Raw genomic sequence first — 16086 nt, forward strand, 5'->3', positions numbered from 1 at the left:
AAAAAAACACTGTTAAAGGGTCGGAATCCAAGAACCGGAACGGCTTCTCTTGAGATAGTTTATCTACAGGATGCGCCTATCATCCTTCCACATAAAATCCCTTATCTGTTCTCATTCGAACAAGTCAATACTGGCCTTCTTACATAAAAACAACTAAAAACAATTAAAAAAATTTTTAACCACCTACGTTAGCATAGAATTCATCGTTTTCAGCAGATAGGACCACCTCTCTTAAGTCTTTACTGATCCCCGGCACTCTGGAAAGATCAATCCGATTGTTGTTTATGCCCAGTAGTTCATGGACCATGGCCTGATATGTCCACTAAATGAAGAATTATGACAAAAAAATTGGTAACTGACAAAACATGCAAATAGTAAATGTTCAGGAAAACAAAAATGGATAACATTCTTAGCAACTAGTCTTCCTTACACAGAGTTTCTTTATTTAGTTCAACTTTTATTAATATTTTGTGTTCTACTAAGCATTAAGACTCATAATTTAGTTAAACTAAAAGTCAAAATACTTGTAGATTTTACACTTTCGGAAGAAGGGCAACAAGATTAATATTCCCCATAGAAAGAAAACAAATTAGATCTATCATTAGCTTCAGTTTTTGCCTGTGAATTAAGAGTATATTTTTGGCTTCACAGATAGGGCTATATTGGTACTGCAGTTACAAGCTGTACCATTTCCTGTATGCTTCTGTGGTTTTCTGCAGCATGAGAAGTGTGTTCTTGCAGATCTGAGTGGTGCTATATTTATCCTGGGAACACTAATATTATCAGAAACCAACCTTGTGAGTTGATCAAAACACACATATTCGGAAGCTTCGCCTCTGAATCCATTTTATTTCATATTTTTACTTAATATGAATTGTGAAGAAAGATTGGTTTCCTTTTTACAAAATGTGAACATATTTGGTGAAAATGGAATGGGGAAACCCCAAATTTTGCCTTCTCACCATTTATGGAGAATGGGTTCTTTTTAGTCATAGGTCCATTATACAAAACTAAGTATTCTCCAGCAAATTAGCTTCTAAATCTAGAATCTAAATGCTAGAAATATTTATATACTTTTACTTCATCTTAAGCAAACTAGATTTATTAAGAAAGAACTTAAGCTTATAAGAGAAGGTGCTTCATTTCCTAAAATACTTGCCAAATGAATCCTTTAAAAGGCAAGTTTCAGGGGCGCCTGGGTGGCTCATTAGTTAAGTGTCTGACTCTTGGTTTTCGCTCAGTTCATGATCTCATGGGTTGTGAGATCAAGCCCAGAGTAGGGCCCTGGTGCTCAGCGATGTGTCTGCTTGAGATTCTCTGTCTTGACCCATCTCCCTGCTGTGCACGTGTGCACATGCACTCTCTCTCTTTCTCTCAAATAGTAAATAATATCTTCAGAAAAAAGCAATTTTGTGGGAGCACACAAAATATATGTATAACAAAATATGCTTCCACACAGCATCCTGTTCATGCTTCTACCATTAGTACTTATTCTATTATTAAAATGATCAGTTACTTCTCTCCCCATCATGAGCTCTTTGAGAATAGAGACTGCATCTTTTAATCTTTTACCTCCAATACTTTTTTTTTTTTTTTAAGTAGGCTGCACACCCAGCATGAAGCCCAGCACAGGGCTTGAGCTCATGACCCTGAGGTCAAGATCTGAGCAGAGATCATGAATCATTGAATTGACTGAGCCTCCAGGTACCCCATTACCTCCAATACTTAACACAATATCTGGCACATAATAGGTCTTCAGTGAAATTGGTTGAATAAATGGTTGTTTTTCTTTAGAAAATAGATTTATAGGCATTCGTTTAACTTTCCACTTTTTTATATTTTCAAAACTTCTTGAGTGAACATTTATTACTTTGTATTTTAGGACTATAAGGCTGTCCTATTATAGAGAAGCTGCACTCCACAGCTACAGAGTTCTCCTAGCATTAAAATGAAGATAAGCTGGGAAGAAACTGAAATATTAACTATGTCTTTCCCTACAAATTCAAAGTCACTATTAATAAAGCCTCTACTTTGTATGAAGTACTATTCTTATACTTGCGGAAGAACAAACACAGTAAGACAGAGTCTGCTGTGAAGGACTGTGTGAAAACAACCAAAGGTACAACATGGTAAATAAAGCAAAGGACATAAGAAAGATAAAGTTCTGCAGTAATTTTATGGAAAAAGAACATGTCTGACTAAAAGAATAAAAGGCTTTAAGGAGATGTTTTGAGTGGTTTTAAAGAAGAATATTGATAGGTGAAGATAGGGAGAGAAGGTATTTGAAACATTCCAGCATTTAGGCATAAGTCACAACATGAATAAAATGATGACCAGAAACCACACAACATATCTGCACAGTAGTGAGCTGTAGGTTAAGGCTGGGCTCATATTGTAAAGGCTCCTGGATGCCAAGTTCAGGAATCTGTATTTAAGCTAGTAGGCAAATGGGAACCAATGAAGATTTTTAAGCCAGGAGTAGTAAGATCAGAACTGTTCTTTAGGAAAAATGATTTAACAGCATTGTGTCTATGAAATCTATTAGAATAGAAAGAAATTAAAAGAGGGGAATCAAGGCCTGTTTCAGCCATCTTGGAGACTGTAGAGGTCTGCTGGGAACAGGACTCCTAAAATAATAAATATGCCTGGACGGCTATGATATAAGGCCATTTTTGCTGGGTATAAGCAGGATCTCCAGAACCACAGGGAGCATACAACTTTTAAAATTGAAGGTGTTCATGCTCAAGATGAAACTAAGTTCTATCTAGGCAAGAGATGTGCTTATGTGTACAAAGCAAAGAATAACACAGTGACTCCTGGTGGCAAACTGAGCAAAACCAGAGTAATCTGGAGAAGGTGACTCATAATCATGGGAACAGTGGCATGACTCACGTCAAATTCTTAAGCAACCTTCATGCTAAGGCCACTGGACACAGAATCCATACAATGCTATACCCTCAAGGATTTAAACTTATTGAAAAGTCAATAAATAAAAGTGTAGATTTGATCTTGTATAAAAAAATAAAATAAGGGGTGCCTGGGTGGCTCAGTTGGTTAAGCGTCTGCTTTCGGCTCCGGATATTATCCCAGGGTACTGGAATCAAACCCTGCATCAGGCTTTTTGCTCAGTGGGGAGCCTGCTTCTCCCTCTCCCTCTGCTTGCTGCTCCCCCTGCTTGTGCTCTCTCTGTCAAACAAACAAACAAACAAAACTTTAAAAATAAAATAAAATAAAAATTAAAAGTGAGGAATGGGTAAATGACTATTTCAGTATTCTTTTAAGAGATTAGGGTCTATACAAAGGTACTGGCAGTAAGAATGGAAAACTACAGATAAACACTGTAAAAGGAGAAGCTACAGAATCTAGAAGTTGTCTTGATTGGGGTGAAGGTGGTGGCAGAAGGAGACAGGAAAGATGAGGCAGAAGAAAGAACCAAAGATGACTGTGGCTGGAAGAATAGGGATACCAAACGACCAGGAAACACAAGGCAAAAAAACCCCACAAAACTGAAAATAAAGAGGCAAGTACATGGACCATTCTGTTTACTTCCACATCTGCATTTTGATGAATACCACTTGAAATCATGCTTCTATTATGCTAATAAAGGGTTCTGCACCTGGTTTAGCAACGGGGTGATGGCATCATCACAACGATCTAAAATAAGCAGCAATGGAGGAACCTCCGTCCGCCGGAATTCAAACAGTTCATATTCTTTAGTTATCACTTGCTGTGGATGAGAGAAAGATGGTTTTGTCAACCAATTAGTTGGTAATATAAACAGAAATCTTTTTTTTTAATTAACATATAATGTATTATTTGCCCCAGAGGTACAGGTCTGTGATTCATCAGTCTTACACAATTCACAGCACTCATCATAGCACATACTCTCCCCAATGTCCATCACCCAGCCACCCCCTCCCACCCCCCCCACTCCAGCAACCCCCAGTGTGCCTGAGATTAAGAGTCTTTTATGGTTTATCTCCCTCTCTGGTTTCATTTTGTTTCATTTTTAACTCTTTTCCCCTATGATCCTCTGCCTTATTTCTCAAATTCTACATATCAGTGAGATCATATGATAACTGTCTTTCTCTGACTAATTTCACTTAATATAATACCTTCTAGTGCCATCCATGTTATTGCAAATGGCAAGATTTCATTTTGATGGCTGCATAATACTCCATTATGTGTATGTATGTATCTTTTTTTTTTTTTAAGATTTTATTTATTTATTTGACAGACAAGAGATCACAAATAGACAGAAAGGCAGGCAGAGAGGGAGGGAGGAAGCAGGCTCCCCGCTGAGCAGAGAGCCTGATGTGGGGCTCGATCCTAGAACCTGGGATCATGACCCAAGCCGAAGGCAGAGGCTTTAACCCACTGAGCCACCTAGGTGCCCCTGTATGTATTTTATATATATATATATATAAAATATACAAATAATATACATATACCACATCTTCTTTATCCATTCATCTGTTTATGGGCAACTGGGCTCTTTCCATAGTTTGGCTTTTGTGGGCATTGCTGTTATAAACATTGGGGTGCATGTGCCCCTTTAGATCACTACATTTGTACCTTTGGGGTAAATACCCAGTAGTGCAATTGCTGGATCACAGAGTAGCTCTATTTTCAACTTTTTGAGAAAACTCCATACTGATAGACAGAAAATTAATACATAAAAAACACATTTAACAATAGTTCTTTACACCTTCCTAGACCTTCCGAAAAGGATTCAAAGGCTTAAAAAAAGTTTGGCATCATGTTGTTTAAGAGGTTAGGATTTAAAACTCTACTTTACAAATGGCTTAACTGGATCAAAGTAACTATTTAGCTTATTTAGCTTGCAAATGTTTCTTGAGTTAAGTCCAAAAATTTTAGCCCTAGTCTGTTGCTTTATTACAAAGATCTACCTCTTTGCCAGTAAACTTAACACATCACCTCCTTGGTTGTAGAAAAAATATTGCTGTAGTTTCTGAAATATAAGGAAGTGAATGGTCTTGATGCTTTGGAACTGGGGATAGGGAAAGCCATACCTTAACACATTCTGCAAGTCTCTTTGCTGCCTCTGATGAAAGTTGGTAACGAATCATGGGACATTTCTTCAGAGATAAAAGGAGAGCTGTCAGTCCTTGAGTTGTTCTGGATAGCTGGGCTGGATCCCAATTTCGACCCTTTTTGTTAAAAATGCACATTCAGAGAAAATATTTGAATTTTTTCTTACAAGTCCAATTACTTGCTGAATTAACTCCCACCTGATAAATAAACTTATTTTTTTATCCTTTTCTTCCATACCTGGCAGCAACCCAAGATATTGAGGGAAAACAAATGTGGATTCACAGCAATATAATCACCATAAAATTCCTGCAAACAAAGCACCAAGATTAGTCAGTTATTTCATATATTCCAACTGTATCATACAGCAATATTTTCATATGTGATATGATACTATGTGGTATAATCAAATTTGAGGAAATGCAGGTATAAAAGAGATTTAAAAAACTGATCAATTAGTAACTGTCTAGCAATAGTCAATGTGGGGGAATAAAATAATTATAAAAGCAGCAATAATAATAATAATAATAAATCTTCTAAAAAAAACGTTGTAGAAGTGTGTACACTACATTTCTGGAGACCTCTGTGTACACTTACCAATTAGTAAAAATAAGACACTGCTATAGGATATACAATGTTACACATAGATGAAAAAGAACTTCATTGTTCAGTCTATTCTTTTTTTTGTACAGTGTATTAACATGAGGGAAAATATGTTTTAAAATAGGCCATTCCTTTTATTATTATTATTATTATTCATTTATGACTTAGTACATCCTTTTGAAAATCCAAAACTTGTTTATTTGCTGTCCTATTCTATTCTTCTATCATTTATGAGGTGATAAATGTATTCAAGAACATTAAAGTAAAAGGTAACATGACATGTTCTGATGTGATATATTATATAGCATGCAGAATATTTAGGAGTTACCAAGTTTTAACCTAACAACAAAAGTCTACTTTTTACTTCCCAGAGCAAGATAATCACAAACAGAACTTTAACAAACCTCATTCACATCCTTTACTTCCTGTTCTTTTCCAATCAGACATAGCCCCGAAGATGAACATTCTTATAATGTGGTTCAAAAACTAGCATAGGGGGGAAAAAAGAAGCTAGCACAGAATATATCTGACTCTGTTTCCAACCCTGTGAAACTCTCTCTACCCAAATTCAGTAGGATCCAGTACCAGTCCAATCACCTTACTCCCACTGACTCCTTTAATTTTGTTCCCCCTTAATTTGATACCTCTTACAAACTTTCTGAGTATAGTTCGGTGCAATGCACATTTATAATGTCTGATCAATAATCTCCCTTCTTTTGAGACAGCACCTTTTTTATGTTAGAGTCAAATCTTTAAAAAGGGCCAATATAAGAGATGTGTTAGAGGATCAATACATTTACCTGAACCTCAGCCACAACTTCCTGTTCATCAGCTTCAGCTAATGACTTCACATCACTCTTGCTGATCACATTACTGAAATCTGAAGCAGACATATGAGTTATGTCTGACTCAAAGGAGATCACTTTTGCTCCAATTAGACATAAAAGAGCCTAATGATTAAGTGAAGTTTAGTATACATTGTGGTATATGTCACAGTCGAACACGTTTGAACTGAAATGAGTAGCACAAATATATTCAAATCCATAAATTCATAATACTTCAAAAGAAGACCACCATGGAGGCATTGGAGGATGCCAGGAAACCAAGTCATTTTACTGAAAATAGCAAATAAAGGGAAAAGAAGTGAGTTTTTATTCTTTTAAATACAAACTATACCACAGGTAACCAAATAGTAGATGAGGAGAAATTTCTCCTTATGGAAATATTCCAGCTAAAAAACAAAGAAGGAATGATCATGACAGAATTAAAACATCTTCATTTTTATCAACCACTAATGGATCAATGGATGGACCTAGGTATTGAGCATCAACTGATGCTAATATCACAATAAGAGACAATCAGTGAAAGCACACAGCACTGACTATGAAATATTCTTGCCAAGAACTAAAATCTAAATTTAATTAAGCTTCTATATCCAAGTACCAATCTACAGAACTAAAGGGCAGAGGAATATTTTATTTATTTATTTGTGTATTTATTTATAAGATTTATTTATTTAGGGAGAGCAGGAGGATGCACAGGTGGGAGGGACAGAGGGAGAAGGATAGAGAATCTGAAGCAGACTTCACACTGAGCACAAAGCCTGATATGGGGCATGGTCCCATGACCCTGAGACTGTGACCTGAGCCGAAACCAAGAGTCAATGCTTAACTAATTGCACCAACCAGGTGACCCAGGAATATTTTAAAATGCAAAGAATACGTTTAAGTACCCTATCAGGATGCAATTAGCAAAACCCAGACTGTGAGATACTATAACAGTACAATGTAGCTTCTTCAATAAATAAATTGCACTGGAGAGAGAGAGAGAGAAAGAGAGAGAGAAAACACCTATAGACGATTAAAGAAACTTAAACAACGTATCAATTAACAGCAATGTGTGGATCTTATGATCATAATTCGAATACAAAAACAGTGGGAAAAAAAAACTGTAAGAGAATCTGAAATTTGAACACTGAGTATTTGAAAATAGGAATTATTTTTCATTATTTTGATAAGTATAATAATGGATTTTATTTTTTATTAATAATGGTATTTTGTAAAATAAGTCCTTATCTTTTAGAGATGCATACTGAAATATTTAGGGATGAACTCATATGATGCCTTAGATGTCCTTCAAAATAACACTGGTAGGGGAATAGGCAGTAGTATAACAAGACAGACCATGGGCAAAGCAACTTTTCAAACTGGGTGGTGGGTACACTGGGATTTATTATACTATTTGTATATATTTGAAGACTTCCATAAGAGAGGTTTTTTTTTTTTTAAATAAAGGAAGGGAGGAACCTATTAAACAACATATTTAGTAGACACAGAAATATAAAAATGAAATTATAAAAAAGTTAGATGAGAAGGCCAATTCAGTGTTGATATAAATTGTGTTGAAAGTTTGTAATGAATGTTATCACTACATAAAAACTCATTTAGTTTATTTTAATCAAATAAAATTGTGAAATTGATTGCTTTACCCAAGTCCCAAGAGCCTGTTTTTCCTAGGCTTTAGTGCTACTTTATTTCTTCTACTTCACAGACTCACAGTGCAAATCAAACAACCTTTAGAACAAGAAGAAAAGACATCATGTTATTGGTTACTAATTTTAACTGCTGCCTCAAAGAAGGAGACTTTCATTTCATGACCTACTCAATTTTAAACTGAGAGACTCAGTACAAGAAGTGATTCCATTGTATGTCTACTTAAATTCGACAGTACAGGGAATCTCTCATATATTCATATGTGTGTGTACATACACATACACACACATCTCTAAGTAGGAGTTTCTACACTTTCCTAAGTATCTAGCTTGGGACCAACTAAAAATACTGTAATGACTACACACTTAATAGAAAGGCTAAAATAAAAAATAAGTGCAACACCAAATGCTCATAAGGATACAAAGAAACTGGATCACCTGTACATTGCTAGTGGAAAGTAAAATGGTATGGTCACTCTGGAAAACATTTAGCAGCTTCTTAAAACACTAAACATGGAACTACCACATGACCCAGCAACTGCTCTCTTGCTCTCCTGGACATTATGTACTACAAAGAAATGAAGACTCATGTTCACACAAAAACCTATACACAAATGTTTATAGAAGCTTTATCTGTAGTAGCCAAACCTGAAAACAACTCAGATATCCTCCAATGGGTAGCTAAACAAATTTTGGTATAACCACATATAACCACGGAATACCGCTCTGTTATAAAAAGGAATGAACTATTGATATATGTCACAACCTCGATGAAACTCAAGAATGCTAAGTGAAAAAAGCCAATCCCAACAGGTTATATACTATATAATTCCATTTATGTAATATTCTTGAAATGACAAAATTATAGAAATAGAGAACAGAGTAGTGGTTGCTAGGGGCTCATAATGGGGTTGGGAGGGAGGGAAGTGCATCTGGTATAAAAGGGCAATGTGAGAGATCTTTATGGAGATGGAAATGTTTTGTATCCTAACTGTATCAATGTCAATATCCTGGATGTGGTATTGTACTATAGTTATGTGAGATGCTACAGTGGGGGAAATGGGTTTAAGAATAAATGGGATCTCTGTATTATTTCTTGCAACTATATATGAATCTACAAATAGCCTCAAAATAAAAAGTTAAATTATAAAACTAAGCCTGTGACTATTAGCCAAAAGAAAAACAATAACACCACCACCAGGGTGGCAGAAAATAATTAAATTGCCAATTTTTACCTCTTGAGGTTATTGTAAGGGCTGAATGAAATAATTATATGAGAAAGTTCTTTATAAAATACTGTCTTATCACAAAGGTTAATTTTTGGAACTATTATTTAATTGTAGCATATAGTGTAGAAAGTAAGTACATTTTAGAGTATAATCTAAACCCTAAAACTCCAAAGCCTTCAAGTAAGCTTTAAAATTTTGCAATGTCCTACATACTGAGAGTTAAGGTTTATCCTTGGTTTTGGAAATGGCACCAAATAAACTAGACTTACTCATCCATGAAGATCAATAATGACATCTAGAGGAGAATGGATGTAACTTCCAAAGCAGAATGTGTTACATCGAAAAAAAAAATCATATAAAATGTACAGTAACCACAAACCTAATTTATTTCCAGGACTCTGTCTCCCCCCCTCCCCACCAAAAGTTATGTACATAAGAGATACCTACTGGATGACTTGTACTTTTAAGTATTACATAAAGTAGCAAAGAGAAGTGGTATGTTTTCATCTGGTATGATGTAAAGTAAATCTCTGCTTTTCCAACAAACTCAAGCATATCCTCCTCCACATAAAGAAATCAGCTTCTATGCCTCAGTTCATAAAAGTATAAAACAGAAATAAGTATACACTTTTTGCTTTGTTTTGTATTTGCAGAGGTGGGATGTGAAATTTGGCTACTTGTAATTTTGACTCATAAAGAATACTGATAGGCAAAGTAAAACTTAAAAAGTAATTTTTACCTAATCAGTCAATGATGAAAAAAATCCCACTTAGCTCTCTAAAACAGCATATTGGTTGGTTACAGGACTTTTAGTACTTGGAAAGGATATAAAAAAATCAGACTCATATAGTGACTGATTCAGTTACTTTATTAATGATATGAAGTGTCCAGCAGAACAAATTAGCTAGGATACAGTTACATGATGGAATAAGTGAAATAATATACTTACAAATAAAATATATACTGTATTTTGGTCTCCGGAGCTCTTGAATCAGATAACCCACATTCTCCTAGAAAGGAAACAACAAATAAACAAATAATATGTGAGAACTGTTTAACTGAAAAAATAATAAATATTGTTCATTGATTAATTTAAGTATTTACTGAGAATCTACTGAGTGTGAAGTCTAGATTTCAGTGTATGTTGCAGGGATAAGGGCTGGAAGTGAAAAAGAGTTATGTTAAATAATGATCTGGAATCATCTGTAATATTAATGAACTGCATCATCGTGGCCAAATTAAGATTTCAAAGTATTAAAAATACAAATGTTGAAGTACAACATAAAACTAATAATAATTCTGTATATTTGCCTCAGGCTGCTTATAATAAATTATAAATTATGTCTATAAATTATTCATCTAATCAAAATTCTTAGATAGAATATCAAAACGTATCTAGTTCTTTAAAAACCAGCATTCAAGAGAAAATACACTTGGGGCGCCTGGGTGGCTCAGTGGGTTAAAGCCTCTGCCTTCAGCTCAGGTTATGATCTCAGGGTTCTGGGATGGAGCCCCACGTTGGGCTCTCTGCTCAGCAGGGAGCCTTCCTCCTCCTCTCTCTTTCTGCCTGCCTCTCTGCCTACTTGTGATCTCTGTCTGTCAAATAAATAAAAAAAATATTTTAAAAAAAGAGAGAGAAAATACACTTAATTGCATTCACTTTGACTTTTAACTTACTAGGACCTAAGACTGCACAACTGTAATGTTTGTGAAATATTTTCAACAGTAGGCTAAGATTTAAAAACAAAGTGTGGGGGCACCTGGGTGGCTCATTCAGTTAAACAACTGACTTATGATTTTGGCTCAGGTCACAATCTCATGGGTCATGAGATCAAGCCTGGTGTCAGGCTCTACACTCAGCGAGGAGTCTGCCTGGGATTCTTTTTCTCCCTCTCCCTTTGCCCCTTCCCCCCAGAAAGAGTTTTTCTCTCTCTCTTGCAAATAAAATGAATATATCTTAAAAAAAAGGTAAAATATGAAATTTAGAAGTAAAAAGTTGATTTTTATATGGCCAAAACATAAGAATTCCAATTACACAAGATCATAATGCAGGTTTTATCTATTTTTGATACTATTAACACAGTTAAATTTCAACATGAATTTGGTCCCTAGTCTAAACATGATATGCAATACAGTTTTGAATATTTAAAAAATCATACATTTCCTTAAAGAACTAAAAGTAATATAAGAAATGCACATTGCCTATTAATGCCTATTAAATGGGAAAAGGTTTTGAAAACTCATTCACATTTAAAAATACATTAAAATGAACTTTACAACATAATATTAAAGAAAAGTCATTTTTATTTCTTTAGTATTTATTTATTTATTTATTTGACACAGAGAAAGAGAGCACAAACAGGGGGGCCTGCTCCTTGCTGAGCAGGGAGCCTAATGCAGGACGTGATCCCAGGACCCTGGGATCAGGACCTGAGCTAAAGGCAGCTGCTTAACCGACTGAGCCACTCAGGCACCCCAAAGAAAAGTCATTTTTAAGAACACAGTTTTAGTAGGGCACCTGGGTGGCTCAGCTGGTTAAGTGTCTACCTTTGGCTCAGGTTAGGATCCCAGGGGCCAGTGGCCTGGGATCAAGGCCCTCTGCGCCTTACCCTGCTTCTGCTTGTGTTCTCTCTCAAATAAACAAATAAAATCTTTAAAAAAAAACCTGACATTTTTATCTTCAGAGAGTGTTATCTATCTATCTATATATGTATAAAGAGGTTCTCTAATTAAAAATCTTAGGAAATGATGGACCAGATGATCTCTAAGATCCCTCTCAGCACCAAAATTTCATGAGCTACAAATATGAAACAACTGGAAATGACTATAACACAGTATTAACATATTCATTAATTTAGGAACTATTTATCAAGGTCCACCATGTAGCAGGCACTGGAGACATAATAGTGTGGAAAAAAACCCCAAACCAACCAGATACCATCTCTATTCTCATGGAGCTTACTGCTGGTAAGTGAGACCAATATTGATCAAACCATATACAATTTCAACTATGACAAGCAAAAGGGAGAAGAAGATGGTGCTGTAAAGTGCTAACAAGAGGAGGGTTTGACTTGGTCAGCAAAACCAGGGAAGATCTGCTAGAGGAAGTAAAGAAGTTCCAAGCAGAGGGAAAAGCCTGTGCAAAGGTCCTGTGGCATGATGGAATCAAGTGAACTGAAAGATTAATGTGGCCAAGAGCAAAAGGGGCAGTGGTTTGAAATGAGGCTGTAGGAATGACAGGAACCAGACCACACAGAACCATAATTAAAGAGTTTTGCCTTTACCATAAATACAAGTCATTCAAGGATTTCAAGTGGGGTTGACATGACAGGACATGGCATTTATATTTCAGAAAGTACATAATATACAAGCATGGTAAAAGAGTGCACTGGAGTTAAAGATCATGTATATAAAGGTAATATACAAAATAAGGTTGAAATACTATAGGAGTTTTATAGGAGGACTCAATCTAGATTTAGAAGATGATGGATGAAAATGGACAGAAGGCTAAAGAACCTTTATTTAGGGGAAGAGAACAAATAGAGAAGAGGAATGAGCATATAGAAGGATGATAAAAAGGCCTAGTTGGCAAGAGTGGAGGAGCAGAGATTGGACACAGGAGGCTGGATACATAAGGGCAGGCCAAACCAGCTAAAGGAGGGATCTGAGGGCTGGGCTACTAAATATTGATTTAATCATGGAAGTAAAATTGAGCCATTATATATATCTTCCTGTGCATAGACATGAATAGAATGATACAGACTCGAGATATTGGTGTAGGTACATAAGTATATAAGATTAAGTGGCAATGGTGTTCTGTGTGATGGGTATGGAGGTTAATCCAGAAATAAGTGAAGTGGGTCTCTGCTAGGCTAGTTAGTGGTCTAGGAAGTAGCTGGGAACCCAAAAGGCATCTTGGAGGAAAAACTAATTTTAAGGAGTAAACTGAGATGTGGAAAGCAGGAGAGTCAAGATTATAACTCTGATGAACCAGGTTAATTACGATGCCACAAACGATAATACAAATTTATTTTGCTTTCTTAATGCTTTCATATCAGGGTGCTCTGTGTTTGCCTGGGCAAATGACAGCTCAGTACCTTGGTAGGGCGAAGAAAACAAATTGCTTTCAGGTGTTTCATGACCTCTCGATTTTGAGAATCAATGCGTTCAAAAAGGTACACTTCCTTCTGAAGAATCTCTGATTGTGTGTATACCATACTCACTATGCCAGTCTGTAAAGAAGAAGAATTAACTAATCATTATGCTAGTCAAAATAATATAAACAAGCAGCAACACCTAAGACTTAATTTTTTTCCCATTAATAATTGGCTGGATAAGGCAAATACTAACATGTAGTAACATTTACTGAACACCCAAAACATGTAGGTAATGTACCAGAATGAAAAACATGTTCTCTCTCAACACAGACAATCCATAAATTAAAAAAAAATTTTTTTTCCCATCACCTTAGAGTGTGATTTTTTTTTTTTAAATAATTCTGTGACAACAAATAATAACCTGTCATCTCGGCTTGAGCATTAACAGCTTTATTTTAAAAACAGAACGCTGACTGGAAATAAAATTCTTCCAAGTGTCCTGTCTCACATATTATTCCTTGGCAGAGACATTTAGGAAAGGACTTCTGATTCCAATAAATTGTTCCAGGTAGATGAAGAAATCTCTGGTGGTAGTTACAGCTATTTACACTTCAAACCACCAGACAAGCTTTATTACCACCTTTTAGTTCCACACAGAACTGACCCTCGCTTCAAAACCTTTAAACACTAAATCCTACAGCGGAGTGGGAGTAGCTGTTACAAGAGAGCGAGCGAGCTCCCTCACAAACAAATACTGAGCAAAAGCAAACTCACCGTTTCTTTATCCATGAGAAGTACTTTCATACCCGGTCCGCTGTCCTCTATCATTTTGGAAACGTACTGCTTCACAGCAAAAACCACGTTCATGGCCGCGAACTGACAGGCTAACCCCTACAGCCCTTCCCGCCCCCTTTTTTCGTGCTAAATTAACACCCGGCCCTTTTGGCCGGGTCTCGGCTGCTTCCTCCCCGCCGGGCCTTGGCTTCCGGAAGTCCGGGCAGCTACTACGATGCTGGGAGTTGTAGTTCCGCTGCGCTAGGCGGTAGACGGAGCCTCCCGCCTGAATGGAAAAATCCAGCTGAGACCCCCTGGGTCGCCGCTCTCGGAAGTGATTCTCTCCCCACCTCCAGCCTGGAGCTGTTTGAGGCCTGGACCCAGACCACGGCGGGCCGTGAGTCCGGGGTGCCCCGGCTGCCCCCGGAAGTCTCTCCTGCTGGCTTGGAGAGAGGGTAACCGCTCGCGTCGTGGAGGAATTTGGCGTAAGGCCGACTTGGAGGCAAAAACCGCAGAGTGCAGCCGTGGTCACTGTTTGCTATTAAGTGAAGGATTAAGGGAGAAGAGCTGGCGCAATGCTCCCGGCTGCTTGGGAAGGTATTTGCTAAGTAATGGCCGAGATTCGTCCTCCCCGGCTTCATCGTGTCGTTAACGAGGCGAAGACGGTACTCCTGCAAACCGAGGCCCGAATTGGTTTTTTGAAGACTGAGGGGCAGGCGAATCCGAGTATTTGTTGAATGAACGAACAAAGGGAATGCCCTTAAGGATGTTTTGGGAGCGGCCTCTGATCCACCCCTACCTCCCACCCCGAGGGCCGGGAGCAGAGTCCGCTGCGGGTACTCGCGGGGCGCGCGAGGAACCCCGGGTTTGGCGCTCTGGGCTACAGGACTCTGCGGGGTCCTGCTGAGCTGGTGCGAGGGACCCGGGGCCCTGAAACTGGGGGCAGGAGCCCAGTTAAGTCGGAAATGGGTAGGGGGCACGTATCCGGTGGGGCTAAAGCAATGTAGCGCGAGGATTTTAAGGGGAAACTCACAAATTTTAAGAAACAAAAACCTGACCACAAAATGAATCTTAAAGCCATCAATGTTTAAATGTCTGCATTTGTGTTTCGTACCCCGAGGGTCTTCTCTCCATTATGCCATTTCTCGAAAAGGGGGGAAAATATTAGGGAATTGAAAAATCAGAGAAAGAGACAACTGCAGGGCATTAGCAACTGTTAATTGCTTGTAAATGTTTCCACTAAATAATGACCAGTGTTTGTTGGGGTCACTTATATCAATAGATTCAACATTACCAATCAGTCGTTCTATTATGTTTTAAGAAGTATACAGTTAAAACTAAACCGAGAGCACGTTAACATTAGTCTGGCTATCAAGATTATAAAATGTTTTATGCAGGTATCAAATCCTTTAAGGGAGCTCAGAAGCCAAATAAAATATTGTCATTTCATCACCTCTGAAATTGTGAAAAATGTTTTCAATTTTTCTACCGTGTAAATAAAACTTCCCATTGGGCTTTTAAAAAGATTTTTGAAGAGACAGTGAGAAAGGGATGCACTGGTCTTTTTTATCAATTTTTGAATTATATTTTGAAAAAGAAGTCTTATTTTGGCTTCCCAACCACACAAAAGAATGAGGCACGAACAAGTCAGCTACAAGAGAAAGGGAGCAGGGGTCCACCACCTGAACTCCTCTGCAGTCCTGTATTTATTCTATAGAAGATAAACAGCAAAGGAGCTGAAGGTTATACATTAACCTTGTCTTGTAGATAAACAAGGAATGTGTTATGTTGATTTGTCTTATAGATAAGCAAGAAAAGCAAGCTATGCCTGGTCAAACCG

General features: G+C 37.2%; 1 protein-coding gene across 3 annotated transcripts in view; it reads right to left on the reverse strand.

Annotated features, from left to right (window-relative positions):
- VPS45 (vacuolar protein sorting 45 homolog) overlaps positions 1-15725 on the reverse strand; it is a 71721-nt gene extending 55996 nt beyond the window's left edge. For 2 of the 3 annotated variants that reach the window (XM_082685955.1, XM_082685956.1), the window contains exons 1-8: positions 14247-15725; positions 13473-13607; positions 10325-10385; positions 6456-6535; positions 5293-5361; positions 5034-5171; positions 3617-3727; positions 188-322 (exon numbers count right to left, since the gene is read on the reverse strand). In XM_082685955.1, coding sequence (XP_082542081.1) covers positions 188-322; positions 3617-3727; positions 5034-5171; positions 5293-5361; positions 6456-6535; positions 10325-10385; positions 13473-13607; positions 14247-14339 — 822 coding nt within the window. In that variant the 5' untranslated portion in view covers positions 14340-15725. The remainder of the gene's footprint in view (positions 1-187; positions 323-3616; positions 3728-5033; positions 5172-5292; positions 5362-6455; positions 6536-10324; positions 10386-13472; positions 13608-14246) is intronic. The other variant, XM_082685954.1, reaches the window with a different exon arrangement.
- Positions 15726-16086: the final 361 nt, after the last annotated feature.

The sequence above is a fragment of the Mustela nivalis genome (genome assembly GCF_964662115.1).
Source record: "Mustela nivalis genome assembly, chromosome: 10".
Lineage (NCBI taxonomy): Eukaryota > Metazoa > Chordata > Mammalia > Carnivora > Mustelidae > Mustela > Mustela nivalis.